The sequence below is a fragment of the Thalassophryne amazonica genome, chromosome 2 (genome assembly GCF_902500255.1).
Source record: "Thalassophryne amazonica chromosome 2, fThaAma1.1, whole genome shotgun sequence".
NCBI classification, from domain to species: Eukaryota; Metazoa; Chordata; class Actinopteri; order Batrachoidiformes; family Batrachoididae; genus Thalassophryne; species Thalassophryne amazonica.
The window spans coordinates 102,919,151-102,935,803 of NC_047104.1; the positions used below are offsets into that span (position 1 = coordinate 102,919,151).

The following is a 16,653-nucleotide window of genomic DNA, read 5'->3' on the forward strand; positions in this document are numbered from 1 at the left end:
AAGTCCCTTCATCATGTCCAGAAGGCTGGGGAAGTTTGTTGAGTGGGGAATCTCATTCTGGGTTAGCCAGTACATGGCCCTCAGTGAGGCAGTCGGAGTCCGTGGACATTTTTAAGTCAAGACTTAAAACCTATTTGTATACTCTTTCTTATGAGTAGTTTTTATTCTATGTTTTATTCTTTTACTTCTGTTTTTAATTAGGCATTACAATTTTTTATTTTTATTTATTTATTTTAATTTTTTATGTTGAACTGTTCTGTGTGAGGCATCTTGAGACAGATTTTGTTGTAATTTGGTGCTTTATAAGCTGATTAAGTTGAAATTGAACAACATTTTATTGAGCCTTAAAGTAAATAAATATGAAATTGGTTACTGGATCCCTAAACTCTGGACATAATAAACTCCACATGTTGGATCCTTGATCTCTGGACATAAACAGAAATAAAATCTGTTAGTTTTTGTCAAAAGCATTTCCTTTTAGACATTATTATTGGCATGAATGTATTTCCATACCTATGAGCTGCACCTCTTGCAGATGTGCTGCAGGTCAGGTATATGAAGAATGCAAGACGTCTCATTTTGGGAGGAAAAAACGTTTTAGTCGATTGTAGTTTATTGTCTGTATTGCAACGTTTGTAAGAGGTGTCATTTTATTTAAAGCGGCGATTCGTTTTGAAGTTATTAATTCCGAGCGGACTCTGTCTCAGCAGAGAGCCGCGCAGCGTTTAAAGCTGTGACAACGGAACGGCGGATGATTCTCGTTTCTCGACTGCAACAAGACAAGAGTCCCAGTTAGTGACTTTAATCCACACAAAAGTGACTCATGAAATTTTAATGGCTTTCAGAGGGGTTAAGAAGCAGACTTACCGCTTCTGAAGAGCAACGGATCAAAGAGCCACGAGCCATTGAATGGCTCGCTTCAAACTGGAGTCGCGCTGCAGAAACGGTTGATTACAGACGCTGTATTGAAAATCGTAATGGTCCAAAATAAGCGTAACAGTCCAAAATTACAGCGTAACGGGCCGTAACGCAAGTTTGCGCTAGCTAGAACCCTGCAGTGTGAGCAACTAGAGCATGTGTAATGACATTGCCCAGCTGCTGTAAAAAAAAAAAAAATAAATATACATGCCACCCACGGGATTCCAACTTGTTATTTACAAAAGCTCTGATTGCCAGCCAGAAACTTAACCAGTGCACGACCATCGCTGGCCTGTAAATGGTGTGGAAAAAATGCCTGAAATCAACCAGGACATGGATGAGGTGTGCTGCGTGCAGCTGCTGCAGCCCGGGGCAAGGTTGAAAGATGTTTTATGTATTTCCAGGTGAGAACAGCAGGCAGTGACACGCGCCTCGCGGAGGAATGTTGTAAGTTCATGTCCTTCAAAGCACAGTACATGTTCTCTAGCTGGGACGTCCATGAGCAGAGATCACAACAGCAGTGGCTGTGGGTGGACATGCCCCCCCGTCAGTTCAGCGCCCAGACCAACGTGTCACTCTGTGTTATGTGGTCATTCATTTACGTTATTTGTTATGTAATTGTGTATGTAGGTATTGTCGTAATTATTTATATAACTGTCATGGAGGTGGTCTCTGTGTTTGTAATGTGTGCGCTGAGCTGTCATCCTGCTGTCAGTGTGCTGCAATCAGCTGACAGGCCCCTCTCCGTGCTGTGTGCACTCAGACCTGGCTGTCTGGCTCCCATGTGATCAGATTTGTACATACGTATAAGCATTTTATGCAAGTGTGCCCCCTCCCCCCCGGCATGCCACGTGTTGGGGGGGCGAGACACGCACACGTGGTTTTTGCGATGCCACACTCGTGGGGGCACTCAGACAAATTTCACATCTAGCTGACTGTTTTTGTGCTAACAGTGCAAATGGCCACACGTTTTAAGTGCCAAGCGAGTGGTGTTAGATGTTCATGTGTATCACCTGGAATTTGGCCAACACCTGCTGTGAGAGGGATCGAATGGGCTCTCAGTGCACACTCTGTCTTTCAGCTACTGGTGTGCGCAAATAGTTGTAGCAACAGGTGTACGAGGTGTTGGAAGCAGCTCCAATTTTGCAAGTATTGCATATGATTCCTGCTTCATGTGCAAATGGACCACATGACGTACTATATGTGAAGGGGCCCTAAAGGATTAAATGCTACTGGTTATATGAGAAATTAATCTAATTAGTTACAAGGTTTGCTGTTAATGAATCTAAATTAATTGTATTTAACTGCATGTATATTTTTTTTTGGAAAATATCACACCTCAAATCGTGAAACGCATACACAGGCTCTCAAAAACACAAAAACAATGAAGGGAAAAAAAAATTCATTCTTAAACCAATTGCAGAACAGCCACTTAAATTGATATTGTACTGGGAAATGTTTGTGAGTGAATACATTGATTCTTATGACGTTGATGACAGTCCTAGTAATCGCTGCCATATCTGAATGCCTTTGAATATCGAAAAAGCTTTTGAGTGATTTGTGTGTGTGTATTTTTTTTTTGTTTTTGTTTTTAAATACTGATTTCTTGTTGTTCACGTCTTTGCATTGATGCTTCTTTATATTGCCTATAATTTGTGCAGACTTTGGACAGAGAGAATAGGAAGCATTGTAATGACAAATTCAGTGACTCCCAAAGTGTGGGCTGTGGCAACTTAGCATGCTGTGAAGGTGCTCCAGGTGGACCGTGAGAGGTCATTCAAAATAAACAAAAATGTTTTTGCCTTCAGTTTTGTAATAAAGTTTAAAATTACCCCCAAAATATGCATTACTACAGTGTAATCAAAACTAATAAGACAAAGCTATGGGATTTACAGTGCCAAAGAATAAGTTGGGACCACATGGAAACAGGAATGTACTGCAGTTGAACAGGTGCACAGGCCTACATGTAGGAGACTTAACCTTCATACTACACACACTTATGGCTGAGAGACTGGACAGCGATAGGTTCCCAAATTAGATTTGAGTCAAGTGAGCAAGGAACTTTGGGAAACGTGCTGCATTGATGTCAAAGCCGAGTAACTATGAGGTCATGTAAAACACATCACATGCTAACACTGTGGAATAACTGACCTCCAGCCAACTTCACTGTTCATCTACTAAGCCACTGACACAGGATCTGCAGTGTAGCCTCATAAGTATTGTCACAGCAAAATGCCCGAGGACATACACACATGCACAGAAGCCTTTGGTCATCTGGCTAAAAAAATTATCCTATCAAGAGGTCCTAATGCCAGATATGACCAAAGTCACAATCAATTTGAAGGGACGATTCATGACAGAAATCTTTTAAAGTTCGTCTTACTTTTCTCTCATGCATTCCAGTATTATCAAGCCAAAAGATTGATGGAAATAGGATTTTTCTGCATGAAATATGACATATTTCTTTTGTTTAATATTGTATGTGTGAGGACGGAGACACACACACACAAGATAAATACATAAACCCAGTAGGAGAAACACAGTAGAAACAAAATCTTACTAAAACAGAGGAGTTGAACACACTGATTGTCATGATACTACAGTTTCAAACTGTATACTGATACACAGTTAAATACTCAGTGCCATTTTTAATACCACAGGGTTAGGGTGGGATGATGTATAATTAAGAAGCACTTAAAAAAAAAAAATAGAACATTCCAAACAATATTTAATGCCAGAGTAATGTTGTGTGTGCTGGTCTCCCTCACAGCCACTTTCTCACACGTGCGTGTGCACACAAAGGGATGTTATATCTGTTGTGATCTTCTGAGGTATGCAGTGCTCTGTGCTTTGACAATAATGAATGGCATTGTTGGAGTAGTTTTGGACAGGATTATAATTATCTGCACTTGTGCTTGGGTTCTCTCTGTACACACACACGTGCACACACAACAGTGCAGATTTAACAGGTTTCCTGGTTATTGTCTGATGGAAGATGGTGGTATCCTGGAATAAACCTGTCTTTTGAATAGACTGACTACACCCCCCCCCCCCCCCCCCCCCCCCCCCCACACCCCCCCCCCCCCCCCCACACACACACACAAAATTTTTGTGTATCTCCTCTGGGGTGTCTCTGTTCTTCAGATTTTCACAGAAATAAATCCTGTTTTAATTTATTACTTTATTTTCTTTATTCATACATATTTAGCCGTCTATCAGTCAATGCATCTGCTTGGTCTTCATCCACACCTGCTTAACCCAGCCTCCTGTCTTTCACATTTCCAGTTTTCACCTGTATAACCTCTGAGGAAGTATCTAACCAGAGATTATGAGCCAGGACAGATAAATAACCTTTTTGCAAAAACAGGGAGAATACTAGGACTCACACATACACTCATGTGTCTGTACTTTCCATATTTTGGTGTCTCTTCTCCTCCACTCTCCTCTCCATCTCCTCGCAGTGTAAACCTCTTGCATGTTTTGAGGATCTTTGTTGAGTGTGATGATGAGTAACCTTGATATCATTTTCAATATCAGCAAAGTCAGTGCGAGGTGAAAATACTTCACTGACACCTCATAAACGAAATGAAAGAAAACTACACTTTTTGTTGTGAATCATACTTCATACATCATACATAATCTCATACTGATCAATTAAAAAATGCTTTTGTTGGGTCGATTTACTGTTAGATTCAATCAGAATGGGACCTTTCCAGTATAATAATTGTTTTCCCCATTTCTGATCTTTGTGTCAGCAGGGCGCACAGTGACTTTATCTGTGTGGCCTTTTTAGCAAATTAGTGCTGATAAGCTCCACTATACAGCTCCAGGAACATCAATGGTTAAGTTGGTAAAGAATGGTTAAACCTATAGTGGTTTTGAATGGTGCAGATTTCACCAAGAGTTGAAGGTGAGTTCACCGAGAGTACACCAACTTTGGCTTTAGTTATACCAAGTTGTGATGGGTTTGCACCAGGCCTTGCTGTTGACTGGACCAAGGTGTGGGGACTCTGACCATACTCTGGAAAGCGACTTTTATCAGCTTTTGCCGAGTGCTGTGCCTGCTCTGGTGGACTTGGCACCAGATGTGTCCAGTGAAGAGCCGCTTGGCGGAATCAACTGAGCTTGACCAAGTTGTTACCTAGCCCGTTCCAACGTGAAACATCACCAAACTCAACCAGGTGCAAGAGCTACTTAAGACAAGGAATGTTATTGAAAACACTTAAGCATTGCATCCTCTGATTTATTTATATTCCAGTTCATACATCACTGCTGCACCTATATGGACAAACAGTAGGTGCACAGTGAAACTTTCACACAGTCCTGAAATAAAGGCAGTTTGCATTTGCATCATAAGAGCCCTGAGTATATCCTCTTGGTTACAGTCACATAATGGTATTTGCTGAATATGTTTGCAGTTCTGCCAGCCTGGAGGTTGGAGATTGTCCAGGGAGAGGAAAGCACCCACCTTCTTCACTGTTGTGCTGACAGATATTGATTCAGACAGACACTACTGCTCCTGCCTCACTTTCTACGAGGCTGAGGTCAATCTGCAGGTAAGATCGCAGCCAGTGAGTATACCACCACAAACTTGTGTATGCAAAGACTGGATTGTATGATCTAAAAATCTAAATATTCCTCTTGTTAAGCATATTCTGCAGTGTTGCTTTCTTATTCGTTCTTTAATTTTTCTCTACCAGGTTTTCTCTCTCTCTCTCTCTCTCTCTCTCTCTCTCTCTCTCTCTCTCTCTCTCTCTCTCTGTCTCTCTCTCTCCCTCTCTCTGTCTCTCACAGAGCTGGACCTTATCTCACACACAGATAAACTATCACAGTAAAAACTATGGCATTAGCATCTGAGGCTGCACTCATTACTTGCTGAAGCTAGCTCATTTATGCAGAGACTTCATGGATCATCAGTAATCTTGGTACTGTAGATTTTGCCTTGTTAAGACCTTGAATAATTTTGAGATTGGGGTTAGTGACACTGGTTTGGACTAGTAATGCCCTTGTTTTTATTTTTATTTTCAGCCTGAAAAACCATGACGTCGCTTCCATGTAGGTTTACCACCTACAAGGAGGGTGTTAAGGGTCTTGTGTGCTGTTCTATAGGCAGTGGACAGGGGCAAATCCCCACACGGATTGAGACCTGAGCTAAGAAGGCAAGACGCTCAATTTGCCAGTCAGTCATTTATGCTCCTATTTTTGACCATCCAATGATACAACCCCAATCCCAATGAAGTTGGGACTTTGTGTGAAATGTAAATAAAAACAGAATACAATGATTTGCAAATCCTCTTCAACCTTTATTCAATTGAATACACCACCAAGACAAGATATTTAATGTTCAACCTGATAAACTTTATTGTTTTTGTGCAAATATTTGCTCATTTTGAAATGGATGCCTCCAATACGTTTCATAAAAGCTGGGACAGTGGTATGTTTACCTGTGTGTTACATCACTTTTCCTTCTAACAACACTCAATAAGCGTGTGGGAACTGAGGACACTAATTGTGAGTGTCATGATTGGGTATAAAGGAGCATCCCCAACAGTCTCAGCCGTTCACAAAGAAAGATGGGATGAGGATCACCACTTTGTGAACAACTGCATGAAAAAATAGTCCAACAGTTTAAGAGCAATGTTTCTCAATGTTCAGTTGTTAGGAATTTAGGGATTCCATCATCTACAGTCCATCATATAATCAGAAGATTCAGAGAATCTGGAGAACTTTCTGCATATAAACGGCAAGGCCGAAAAACCAACATTGAATGCGTGTGACCTTCGATCCCTCAGGCATTAAAAACCAACATCATTATGTAAAGGATCTTACCACATGGACTCAGGAACACTTCAGAAAACCATTGTCAGTTAACACAGTTTGTCGCTACATCTACAAGTGCGAGTTAAAACTCTACCATGCAAAGCAAAGCCATACTTCAACAACATCCAGAAACACCGCCACCTTCTCTGGGCCTGAGCTCATTTGAAATAGACAGACACAAAGTGGACAAGATTGTTTTTAGAAATCATGGACATCGTGTCCTCCAGACAACAGAGGAAAAGGACCATCCAGATTGTTACCAGCGCAAATTTCAAAAGCCGGCATCTGTGGTGGTATGAGGGTGTGTTAGTGCCCATGGCATGGGCAACTTACACATCTGTGATGGCACCATCAATGCTGAAAGGTACATCCAGGTTTTGGAGCAACACATGCTGCCATCCAAGCAATGTCTTTTTCAGGGACATTCCTGCTTATTTTGGCAAGACAATGCCAAGCCACATTCTGCACATGTTACAACAGTGTGGTTTCGTAGTAAAAGATTGCAGGTACTAGACTGGCCTGCCTGCAGTCCAGACCTGTCGCCCATTGAAGCGCAAAATATAACAACGGAGACCCCGGACTGTTGAACAACTGAAGTCGTACATCAAGCAAGAATGGGAGGGAATTCCATCTACAAAGCTTCAACAGTTAGTGTCCTCAGTTCCCAAATACTTATTGAGTGTTGTTAGAAGGAAAGGTGATGTAACACAGTGGTAAACATACCACTGTTCCAGCTTTTTTTAAATGTTGCAGGCATCCATTTCAAAATGAACAAATATTTGCACAAAAACAATAAAGTTTATCAGTTTGAACATTAAATATCTTGTCTTTGTGGTGTATTCAATTGAATATAGGTTGAAGAGGATTTGCAAATCATTGTATTCTGTTTTTATTTACATTTTACACAACGTCCCAGCTTCATTGGAACTGGGGTTGTACATCAGTATTACTTTGTGCACTTCCGTGACCAGTCTCAAAGTATACGGTTTTCGCAACAAACAGCTACAGAGACTGCTGAAAACAAAATACTTGAGTACTAGTTTTTCCGGGTGTTTCAGACAGCATTGACATAGCTTTTTGGAAAATGTCCTAGCACGTGCTTGAATGGAATGTATTTGCTAATGTTAATAATGGAGCCGCAGATTAATTATAAAGTTTACATAAGTGTGATGTAGTGTTATAATGGCTTGTTTTTAAGTGATAGCTGTTCATTTTTATGCAGTCATGGTAAAAGTATCAGCCGCTCACCACTGTGAGAAGACTTAGTGCGCATGCACATTCATCATGAATGCAACCTGTTTGAGCACGTTTATAAGTATTGTCATCATTATAACTGAAAAATCTAAGAAAAACATCTGTGTGATCATGCAGCCTGAAAAACAGCTGAGAGTTCTACGTGCTCATGTAACAATGCTGCTGTGTTACAGAGAGCAGACTCCGCAGTCCACACACATCAAGATCTAACATCTGACAGACTCTCTCAAAGTAAAATAAAAATAAAGCCTACCAGCTCCACTGAGGAGAACAAAATATAAAAGGGAAAAAACTGAACAGGGCACTCACCCACTTGTAGATTGATTTCCAAGATTAAATGTGTAAAGTCCACACCACCAAAGAGGTCCCCACGCACGCACGGATCACATGCGATCACTGGCCGGAGAACAATGTCCACATCCACGTCCACTCCATCTAAGAAGTCTTCACGCACATAGATCCTGTGTGATTGCCAGCTGGAGAACAATGTCCCACGGCAATTGTCCCACATTGACTTTCCGGAAGGATCTTCTCATAAGTGTACCTGTTCAGTCTGTATACCAGGGCTCTGGCATGGATTTTGCCAGCTATGGACAAAAGGGATATCCCGCAATGGTTATTACAGCAGGCAGCATTGCCCTTCCTCTAGTACAAATGAACAGTGATGGCATCTTTGAAGTCTTGGGAAACAGACTGCTCATCACAAATGGATTGAAAGAGCTGTACCAACAGAGTGGTAAGTTGGTTGTTGTCTAGCTTAACAGCCTCTGGTAGTAACCCATCAACATCAGGTGCCTTGCCAGAAGACAACTGCTTGATAGCAGCTTGGATCTCAGCAAGGCTTGGCAGGATGATGAGGTTCTCATCAAGCACAGATTCATCGATGTTTGATGGGCAGTTGAGTACACCATTGAAGTGCTCCGCCTATCTCTTCAGAATTTCCCCTCATATCAGTGAGTAGAGTGGTGTTATCGGCAGATCGTATGGAATTATGCTGCCATGGTGCAGTTTGTGAAAGTGCTTTGAGCTCATCAAAGAGCACCTTGAACTGCTTTCAATCAGCAGCCTCTTGGATGTTTAAGGTCTTCTTTCTGCATAGTGACTTTTTGCTCATAGCCTGTTCAGCTCTTCTGGCCAGGTGATAGCAGTCTCTTTTTAAATCTTTGTCTTTGATCCAGAACAGGTGCGAAGTGTGCATCTCATCAAGCAGCATCTGGATGTTGACATAGTTTTTTTTAATCAAACAGTTATGATGTTTACTATTGACAAACCCAAGTGCAGCACAACAAAACTTGTGAATAGTGTCTTTTATCTGTTGCCAGATTTCCTCAGTGGACTTGCCCTCGACTTGCCCTCAGTTGTAACTTTGACCTTTGTGTATATTGGGCTGACTAACTGCTTGTATGTTGAACTTTCTTTGTGGCTTAGCACTGCTGTGGTGCTGCTGTGTTGTCACATTAAGATGAACAAAACTTGTTTTGACACCCCTGTCACATCTTGACGATTTCCCAGCATATGCCAACCGTATTAAAAACACTGGTGTAATAAGTTATGGGTATGTTTTGTATAGGTTAAGAGCATTTTGACGCACGCTGACATATAATATGCCGAGACCCCGAAAAATTTGGGGCATGCACAATATTTTTGCCAGCATATGACTCATATGTTCTGCACATGCAGGACATAGGCAGTAGGTAAATTATGCAATTGTTGGCACGTTTCTTGTAAGTTACTCATAAGTCAAAATATGTCCATTAATAATACCCATTGATTGGCTGAAACCTGCAGTCATGGTGCAAACAGTGACTGATTCAAATATTATAAAAACCATCCACACACTGACTAAATATAAAGTCTTAATCTTACCTGTTCGTTTCAGTTGTAGGTAGCAGACACAAAATCTTTGCTATTTCTGGAACAACCACTGGGCCATCCTCAATTTCAACATTATCCAATATAGTAATGGGTATTAATTTTGGAAAGCATGTCCCTCTATGATTTTTATGGACATGACTACAGGAGCAGGCCACAGTCTCAACTTGTTGAAATTCTCTCCCTGGCAAATAAACTGCACTATCACCATAGTGGATTTTCTGCACTAAATTCCCCGCTAAGCTAATGGATTCCACACCCACATTTGTCATAAGCCTTGTAGGGTCTCTAATCACCTGCTCCGTGGCCTGCTGTAAATTCCTAATGTTACCCTCCCTGTAGAACTCTATCTATGTTCGCAGACAAGATGACGGCACCTTCCCCAGTAGGGTGGAGGCCGTCCGGCATCAGCAAGCCACTGCGGCCCCTGATCGAAGGCCAGTTATCAATAAAGCTAAAGCCTTGCTGTCGACAAAACTGCGCCAGCCACCTATTTAACGATGTCAGCCTGCTAAACACCTCATCAGTACCCCGGGATGGGAGGGGACCAGAGTCTATTAATCGATGCCGACAGATCTTTCTGGCAAGGTCACAAGTCCTCTCTATGTCCATTTTTGTGACCTCTGAGTGCTTCATCCTGATATCATTGGTGCCAATGTCAATAACTATGTGACTATATGTCATGTCATGTTCCTTCATCTGTCTTCCCTTCTGCAGCGTCAGCACCCTAAGATGAGATGCAGTGTCGGGAGCTCTGGCCCCAGGAATACATTTAACATTAGCCAGCGTCTGTAACCTGACTTTGCGGGTGATAGAATCCTCTATCACTAACGTCTGGTGTTTCGGCTTGGAGACAGGAGTGGAAGTCACTTGTGGGCTCAGAGAATTCACATCAGGCAAATTCAAGGGGGAGAACCGATTCAGCTCTAAGAGAGCCACCCTATCTTCCAACATCACACAGGATTTACGGAGGGTGTAAAGTAGGATTTGTAGTGTACTTTGTGCACTAAGAAATTCAAGAATGTACCAAAGCAAACACGAGCTAACCAATAATGGATAAGCTAACCACTCCTAAGGCTCACACAGACGCAAATAAATGAATTAAAATTCACAGTAGTTACACTGAAAAACTAACAGAAGTATTAAACAGGTAAAAAAGCAGCAGCTATAAAATACACAAAACAGTTAATTAACTAACAGAAGTATTAAAAAAAAAAATGAAATGAAAAAATGATGACGGGGGTCCGAAATAGCTAACTCAAACTAACCGCTAGCAAAAATGCTAGCCGCTCCTAAGATTTTACACAGGAGTAAAATAATTACTTAAAATTCACAGCAGTTCGACTGAAAAACGAACAGAAGTATTAAACGGGTAAAAAGAAAACAGCTATAAAAAGTAACGACGGGGGAGGGGAGGAGCCGACCTAGCTAGCGAAAGCTAACCGCTAGCGAATGCTAACTGCTCGCGATTCACAACAGGACTGTTGTTAAATAACGTTCAGAGTAGATACAATTAATAACCAGAAGAGTGCTAAACAGAAATAAAAGAAGCGTATACAACCGTGTGAAGTTCAGAGTAGCGTCACAGTAACAAACAATCCCTCAGAAGCAAGTGTTGCGCACACCAACTGCCCCTTGTAGCCAAAGTGACTGTAGCTAGTCACGAAGCTGTCCTATGCTACCTACCAACAGGTGGCGCATAACTGGCACCCAGAGTAGATGAAGTTTAATTTATTTCATATTTATATAGGACCAAATCACAACAAAGCTCAAGGAGCTTCACACAAGTAGGATCTAAGCTAACCAACCAACACCTAGAGCAAACACACAGGCAGGAGATGATTTGAGGAAGAAACCTCAAGCAGACCAGACTCAAAGGGTTGCCCCTCTGCTTGGGCCATGCTGTCGACACAATTGACAATACAAACATACAGGAACTTTTTGGTAGTCCATGCTGGTGTACAGGACAGGAGGCTTGCAGCAGAAGACGCCCACTCCCACTTCTGGATGGAGCCGCAACTCAAACAGAGAGCAAAAAACAATCAGGCAGCAGAAAGAAAACAAATACGGTATAATTTGTCAGTATTAAAGGTGCATTTATACATAAGCAAGACGCGTTACAAATGTCACTTTTCTGTCATTCGTGACACATTCCTGACATTCTTAACGTGACTTAATGCATCTGAATAGGTTTCTTAATAGTGCGTGTTGGTGCATGATATTCTTGATATTTGTGGAGCATGTTTTTGGCTGTCAAAAAATCTTCCATGAATGTCACACACCACCCTCATTTCGCCTCATGTTGTGGAGGTCGCAACTGAGCGTAGTGATCCTTGATATAAAGTGACAACGTTCGTAGTGGTTCCTGTGATGGTTCTTGGAGCCCAAACTGTCACGCATTATTACGAAATGACACGGAAACTGTCAAGTTTTGACACGACTTGTAACGTGGCGTCACATTTCACTGCGCACCACGATGAATCAGTTTTCTGTCACGTGCGCATAATTAAACTCAGCTCCACAGCGTTCAGTTTGATGCAGTATGCCGAAGAGGAACAGTGACGCAAAGTCAGCCAAGTGTCGTTTCACAGTTCCTGCTGAAGCTCCTCAGGACGCTCCTGCAGGTGTTCCACCTGCTGTTGTAACCGATGAGCAGGAGAACGAGTCTGAGGCAGAGGAGCGAGAGGAGACTCACGTGCAGCCAGACATCTCTGCACCTCCTCCATCCGGCGGAGGAAGAAGCACACGCACAATTAAATCCTGCTGCACCGCATTCAGTTTGATTGCTGACACCAAGTCGGGCAAAAGTCTCATTTCAGTGCTGTTCAGCACGCTCCTGCTGCTGTTACACTTGCTGCATGTGCCTGATGTTTGGGAAAACGTGCGAGACGAGAACCGCATGAAGCCACACATCTGGTTCTGTCCGTCTCCTCCTCTCTGCACCACTCCATGGCACAGAGCCCAACTACGTATGCAGTCACAAAGTTCTTCTGAAAAACTGGAGCGATCTGAATTCGGTTGGATGAATATGGGTGGGTGTGTGGAGACAATTCACCTTGTTCACAATGTGACAGAACTTAACGATGCGCTGTTACGCGCAATAGCGCGCAACAACGTGGAACATTATTCTTGACCGTGTGTAATGGTTCCTGATAATTCTCCAGCAACACGTGCCATTAATCGTAACGGGTGGTAACAGGTTGCAGCAGTTCCTGAGGACACCTGATGCCTCTGCCCCGAATCATCACATTCATGATCAGCCGCCAAGAATGTATACTTCGTGGCATTCGTGACTTGTCGTCGCTATGTGTAAACGCAGCTTTAGCAACAAGAAAATCAGAACAAATACTAAGGTGATCAATGGCCACTAGCCCTAAGCTTCACTAAAAGACTCAGATTTTAGATAAAGTTGAGGCCATGACCCGCTCCGTTTACTAACAAAATGAATTTAAAAGGGTAGGAAGCATAGTACCATGTTATGTCAGTATGCTGGCCATATGAAAGGGAAAAATAAGTGCGTCTTAAGTCTGGACTTGAAAGTCTCTACAGAATTTGACTATTTTATTGACACAGGGAGATCATTTCACAAAGCAGGTGCACGATAAGAGAAAGCTCTATGACCCGCAGGCTTTGTATTCACCCTAGGGGACACAAAGTAGTCCTGCACCCTGAGAATGCAGAGCCCAGGCCGCTATGTAGGGTTTAAGTGGGTCAGCTAAGTAGGGAGGTGCCAGTCCATGAACAATTCTATAGCTTAATAGCAGAACCTTAAAATCTGATCTCACAGGGACAGAGACACCAAAATGGGTGCAATGTGTCCAGTTACAAGAAGTCATTTTCTGCTGTTGACTTTACTGAACACTCCTCACCGAGCCAACATGAGCTCTCTGACCCCTAAGATCTGGACTATGAAAATAATGTAATAAAAGATATGATAATGGTGAATCTGTAAGTATTTATATATTTTTATATTTTTAGGTTTTATGATAAAACAGTCAAAATTAGGTGTGCTTTCAGGCACCTTCTGTTAGGTGGATGGCTGTATCAGCTAAACAATGACCAGGGGAGACACACCCACACTCATACACACTCATGGATTCTCTCTGTGCTGTTTAAACCGCACCAACTCTCTGGCATGCAAAAAAAAAAAAAAAAATGTAAAAACTCTGGTATGCAAAGGATTATGGGTTAGGGTCTGAGCAGTGTTCTATGCATTTTGACGCCGGTTATATCAGACGGTTGTCTAATCACAACTTGACTTTTGGCTTTTGCAAATGGCTTTTTTTTTTACATATGAATAAAATGGCATATTTTACAAAAGCACATTTATATGTAAATACCAACACACATGTCACGTCACATTAACGTGTTGATTTTTACATAGAATGAATGAGTCAACCAATCAGTGTAGCAGAGGCTCATTTTACCCATAATGCCTTTGGAATCTGTCTGTGTTTGTTACAAAACTTCAGAATTAGTGCATTATTTAAAATTAAAAGATATGTGTTATATTTTAACTTTGTACAAATGACAGAATTGACATTAATGGAGTTATTCTATCCGGATTTATTTGATTTAAAATCAAAACCATAAGTCAAAACTGCTTTATTTTCCAAGACTTCTGCTTCACGGTGGCACTGCTATATCCTGTTAAGGAATAATGGCTTGTTTTTTGTGGGTGTGGAGTTGAGCTTAGCTCCTCTCAACTGCTTCACTGCTGCAACATATGTAGTAAACAGGAGCTTCCAGCAGTGAGCAGGGCACACAAAGACAGAACCTTTGATGCTACCAGAAGTGATTGTGGTGTTAAAATTCAAAATCAGCTTTTTAGTAGTTGCAAGTGTACTGGAGACAATACTGAAAGTTATCTGTTGTCGGTTAGCTGTAGCTTCCGATAAATTTTTGGGTGGTTTATCAGTTTAGCTTTATAAAAGATAACTTTTAGTTAGGTGATTAGCTTTTATTGAAGCTAACCTTTTGATTAGTTGTGCCCACCACTGGTAATCATATTGATTAGTAGAGTAGAGTGGGTAGATGAACATCTGACACAATCAGATTTGAATGAATGAATGAATGATTTATTCAGCACGCACAAACAAAATCTCTTTTACAAAACAAGTCAATAGAAAACAAAAATTAAAACATATAGAACAAAACTCAAACAATTTACCAATTTAGTGCGGCTGAAAGGGTGTGTGCAGAAGCTTATAAACGCCCACCCCGTACATCAGTTTCTGTGTACAAACAAAGAATAAACACAAAAAACAAATACCAGTCAGTAGTGTAACACAGTGAGACAAAGTAATACAACAGACAAACAAACAAAAAATAGCCACACAGGCAATTTACTTAATTACGCAAACTATAACAAGTTACTATATTATTTTTATACAGTCTTTTAAAACAAGCCAATGTACTAGATACTGTAATACAATCTAAACAATCATTCCACACTCTAACAACCTTTACGGAAATGCAGTGAGCTTTAGCAGTAGTTCGAATCTTTCTTCTATCAGATACCAAAGTCCCACGCAAATTATAACTGGACTCTCTCATTTTAAACAGCTCCTGGACATGTTGAGGCAAGACTCCATTTTTAACTTTATACATTATCTGTATTGTAAAATAATCAACCAAGTCATAAAATTTCAAAAACTGAAGATGAACAAACAGTGAATTTGTTGGTTCCAGATATGGTTTTTTTTACTTATCACTCTTATAACTTTTTTGTAACAGAAATATTGGAATTATATTTGTTTTATATGTATTTCCCCAAACAGTAAGTAAGTCATGTATGCAGTAAGTCATATAAGGGACAAGTAATGAGTGATACAATGAAACCAACAGATGCTGGGGGACAAAGTATTGTACTTTGTACAAGATAGCAATAACTTTTGATATTTTGGACTCAATATGTTTTATATGAGTTTTCTAACTGAGCTTATCAACATAGAAATTTAATTTGAGAAAATTAAAAAATTTCAAGAAATTTAGTTTGAGATACAATTCCAGTTTCAGTGCCATTCAACAATAATTTACTGCTTAAATTTCTAGGCTTATTTCCAAATATAATGCACTTAATTTTACTGAAATAAAGTGATAATTTATTAGAGTCAAACCAATATTTAAATTTTTGCAGTTCCCTCTCCACCAAGTCCAAGAGTTCTCAATTATCTCCACTACCAATCACAGTTGTATCATCAACAAACAAAATACAACTCAAAGACTTAGAAACCAAACTTATATCATTAATATACAACAAAAACAACAAAAAACCCCAAAAAACCCAACAGTGTATTGCTGCTTCTCTATTGCATTTGTAACTTGTTCCACAAAGTCTATTAAAGCCAAAGAAGTTGTTACTTCTGCTGTTCGTTAAGATTTGTCTCTCATGATTCATAGTACTGTGTAAGAATTTCTAGGTTGAGCAATAGATTGTTTTCTATTTTCTATTTTAGGCTTATTGTGTGTGCTCTTTGGTATTTTTGTTGGTGGGGGAGATGTCTGTTGCATGTGTAATATCTTTCAATGTTGAGACATGAGTAGAAAGCAAACACATGCTTGAATTCAGCTTAATAAATTGCATATTGGTTGTTGCCATATTAAGAAAGGGGATGGAACTGATTAGTATTTTGACCTCTCCTCCCCTCGAGCACTACAGACATTTTCGAAATCTCAAACTATTGCAAGAAATTAGTTTTGACATGATTATTTTTAGACCTTTACGAATGAGGGTAGTCATATTTCACTATGTTTGCCGTTGTTAAAGGTTTTAATATGCCTCCAGTG

At 40.7% G+C, this 16,653-nt stretch overlaps 1 protein-coding gene across 1 annotated transcript in view; it reads left to right on the top strand.

Moving 5' to 3' along the window:
• sbf2 (SET binding factor 2) overlaps window positions 1–16,653 on the top strand; it is a 316,027-nt gene that overhangs the window by 110,928 nt on the left and 188,446 nt on the right. Inside the window, 1 exon segment of the mRNA XM_034163256.1 lies at window positions 5,337–5,474. Within this exon segment, the coding sequence (XP_034019147.1) occupies window positions 5,337–5,474 (138 nt within the window).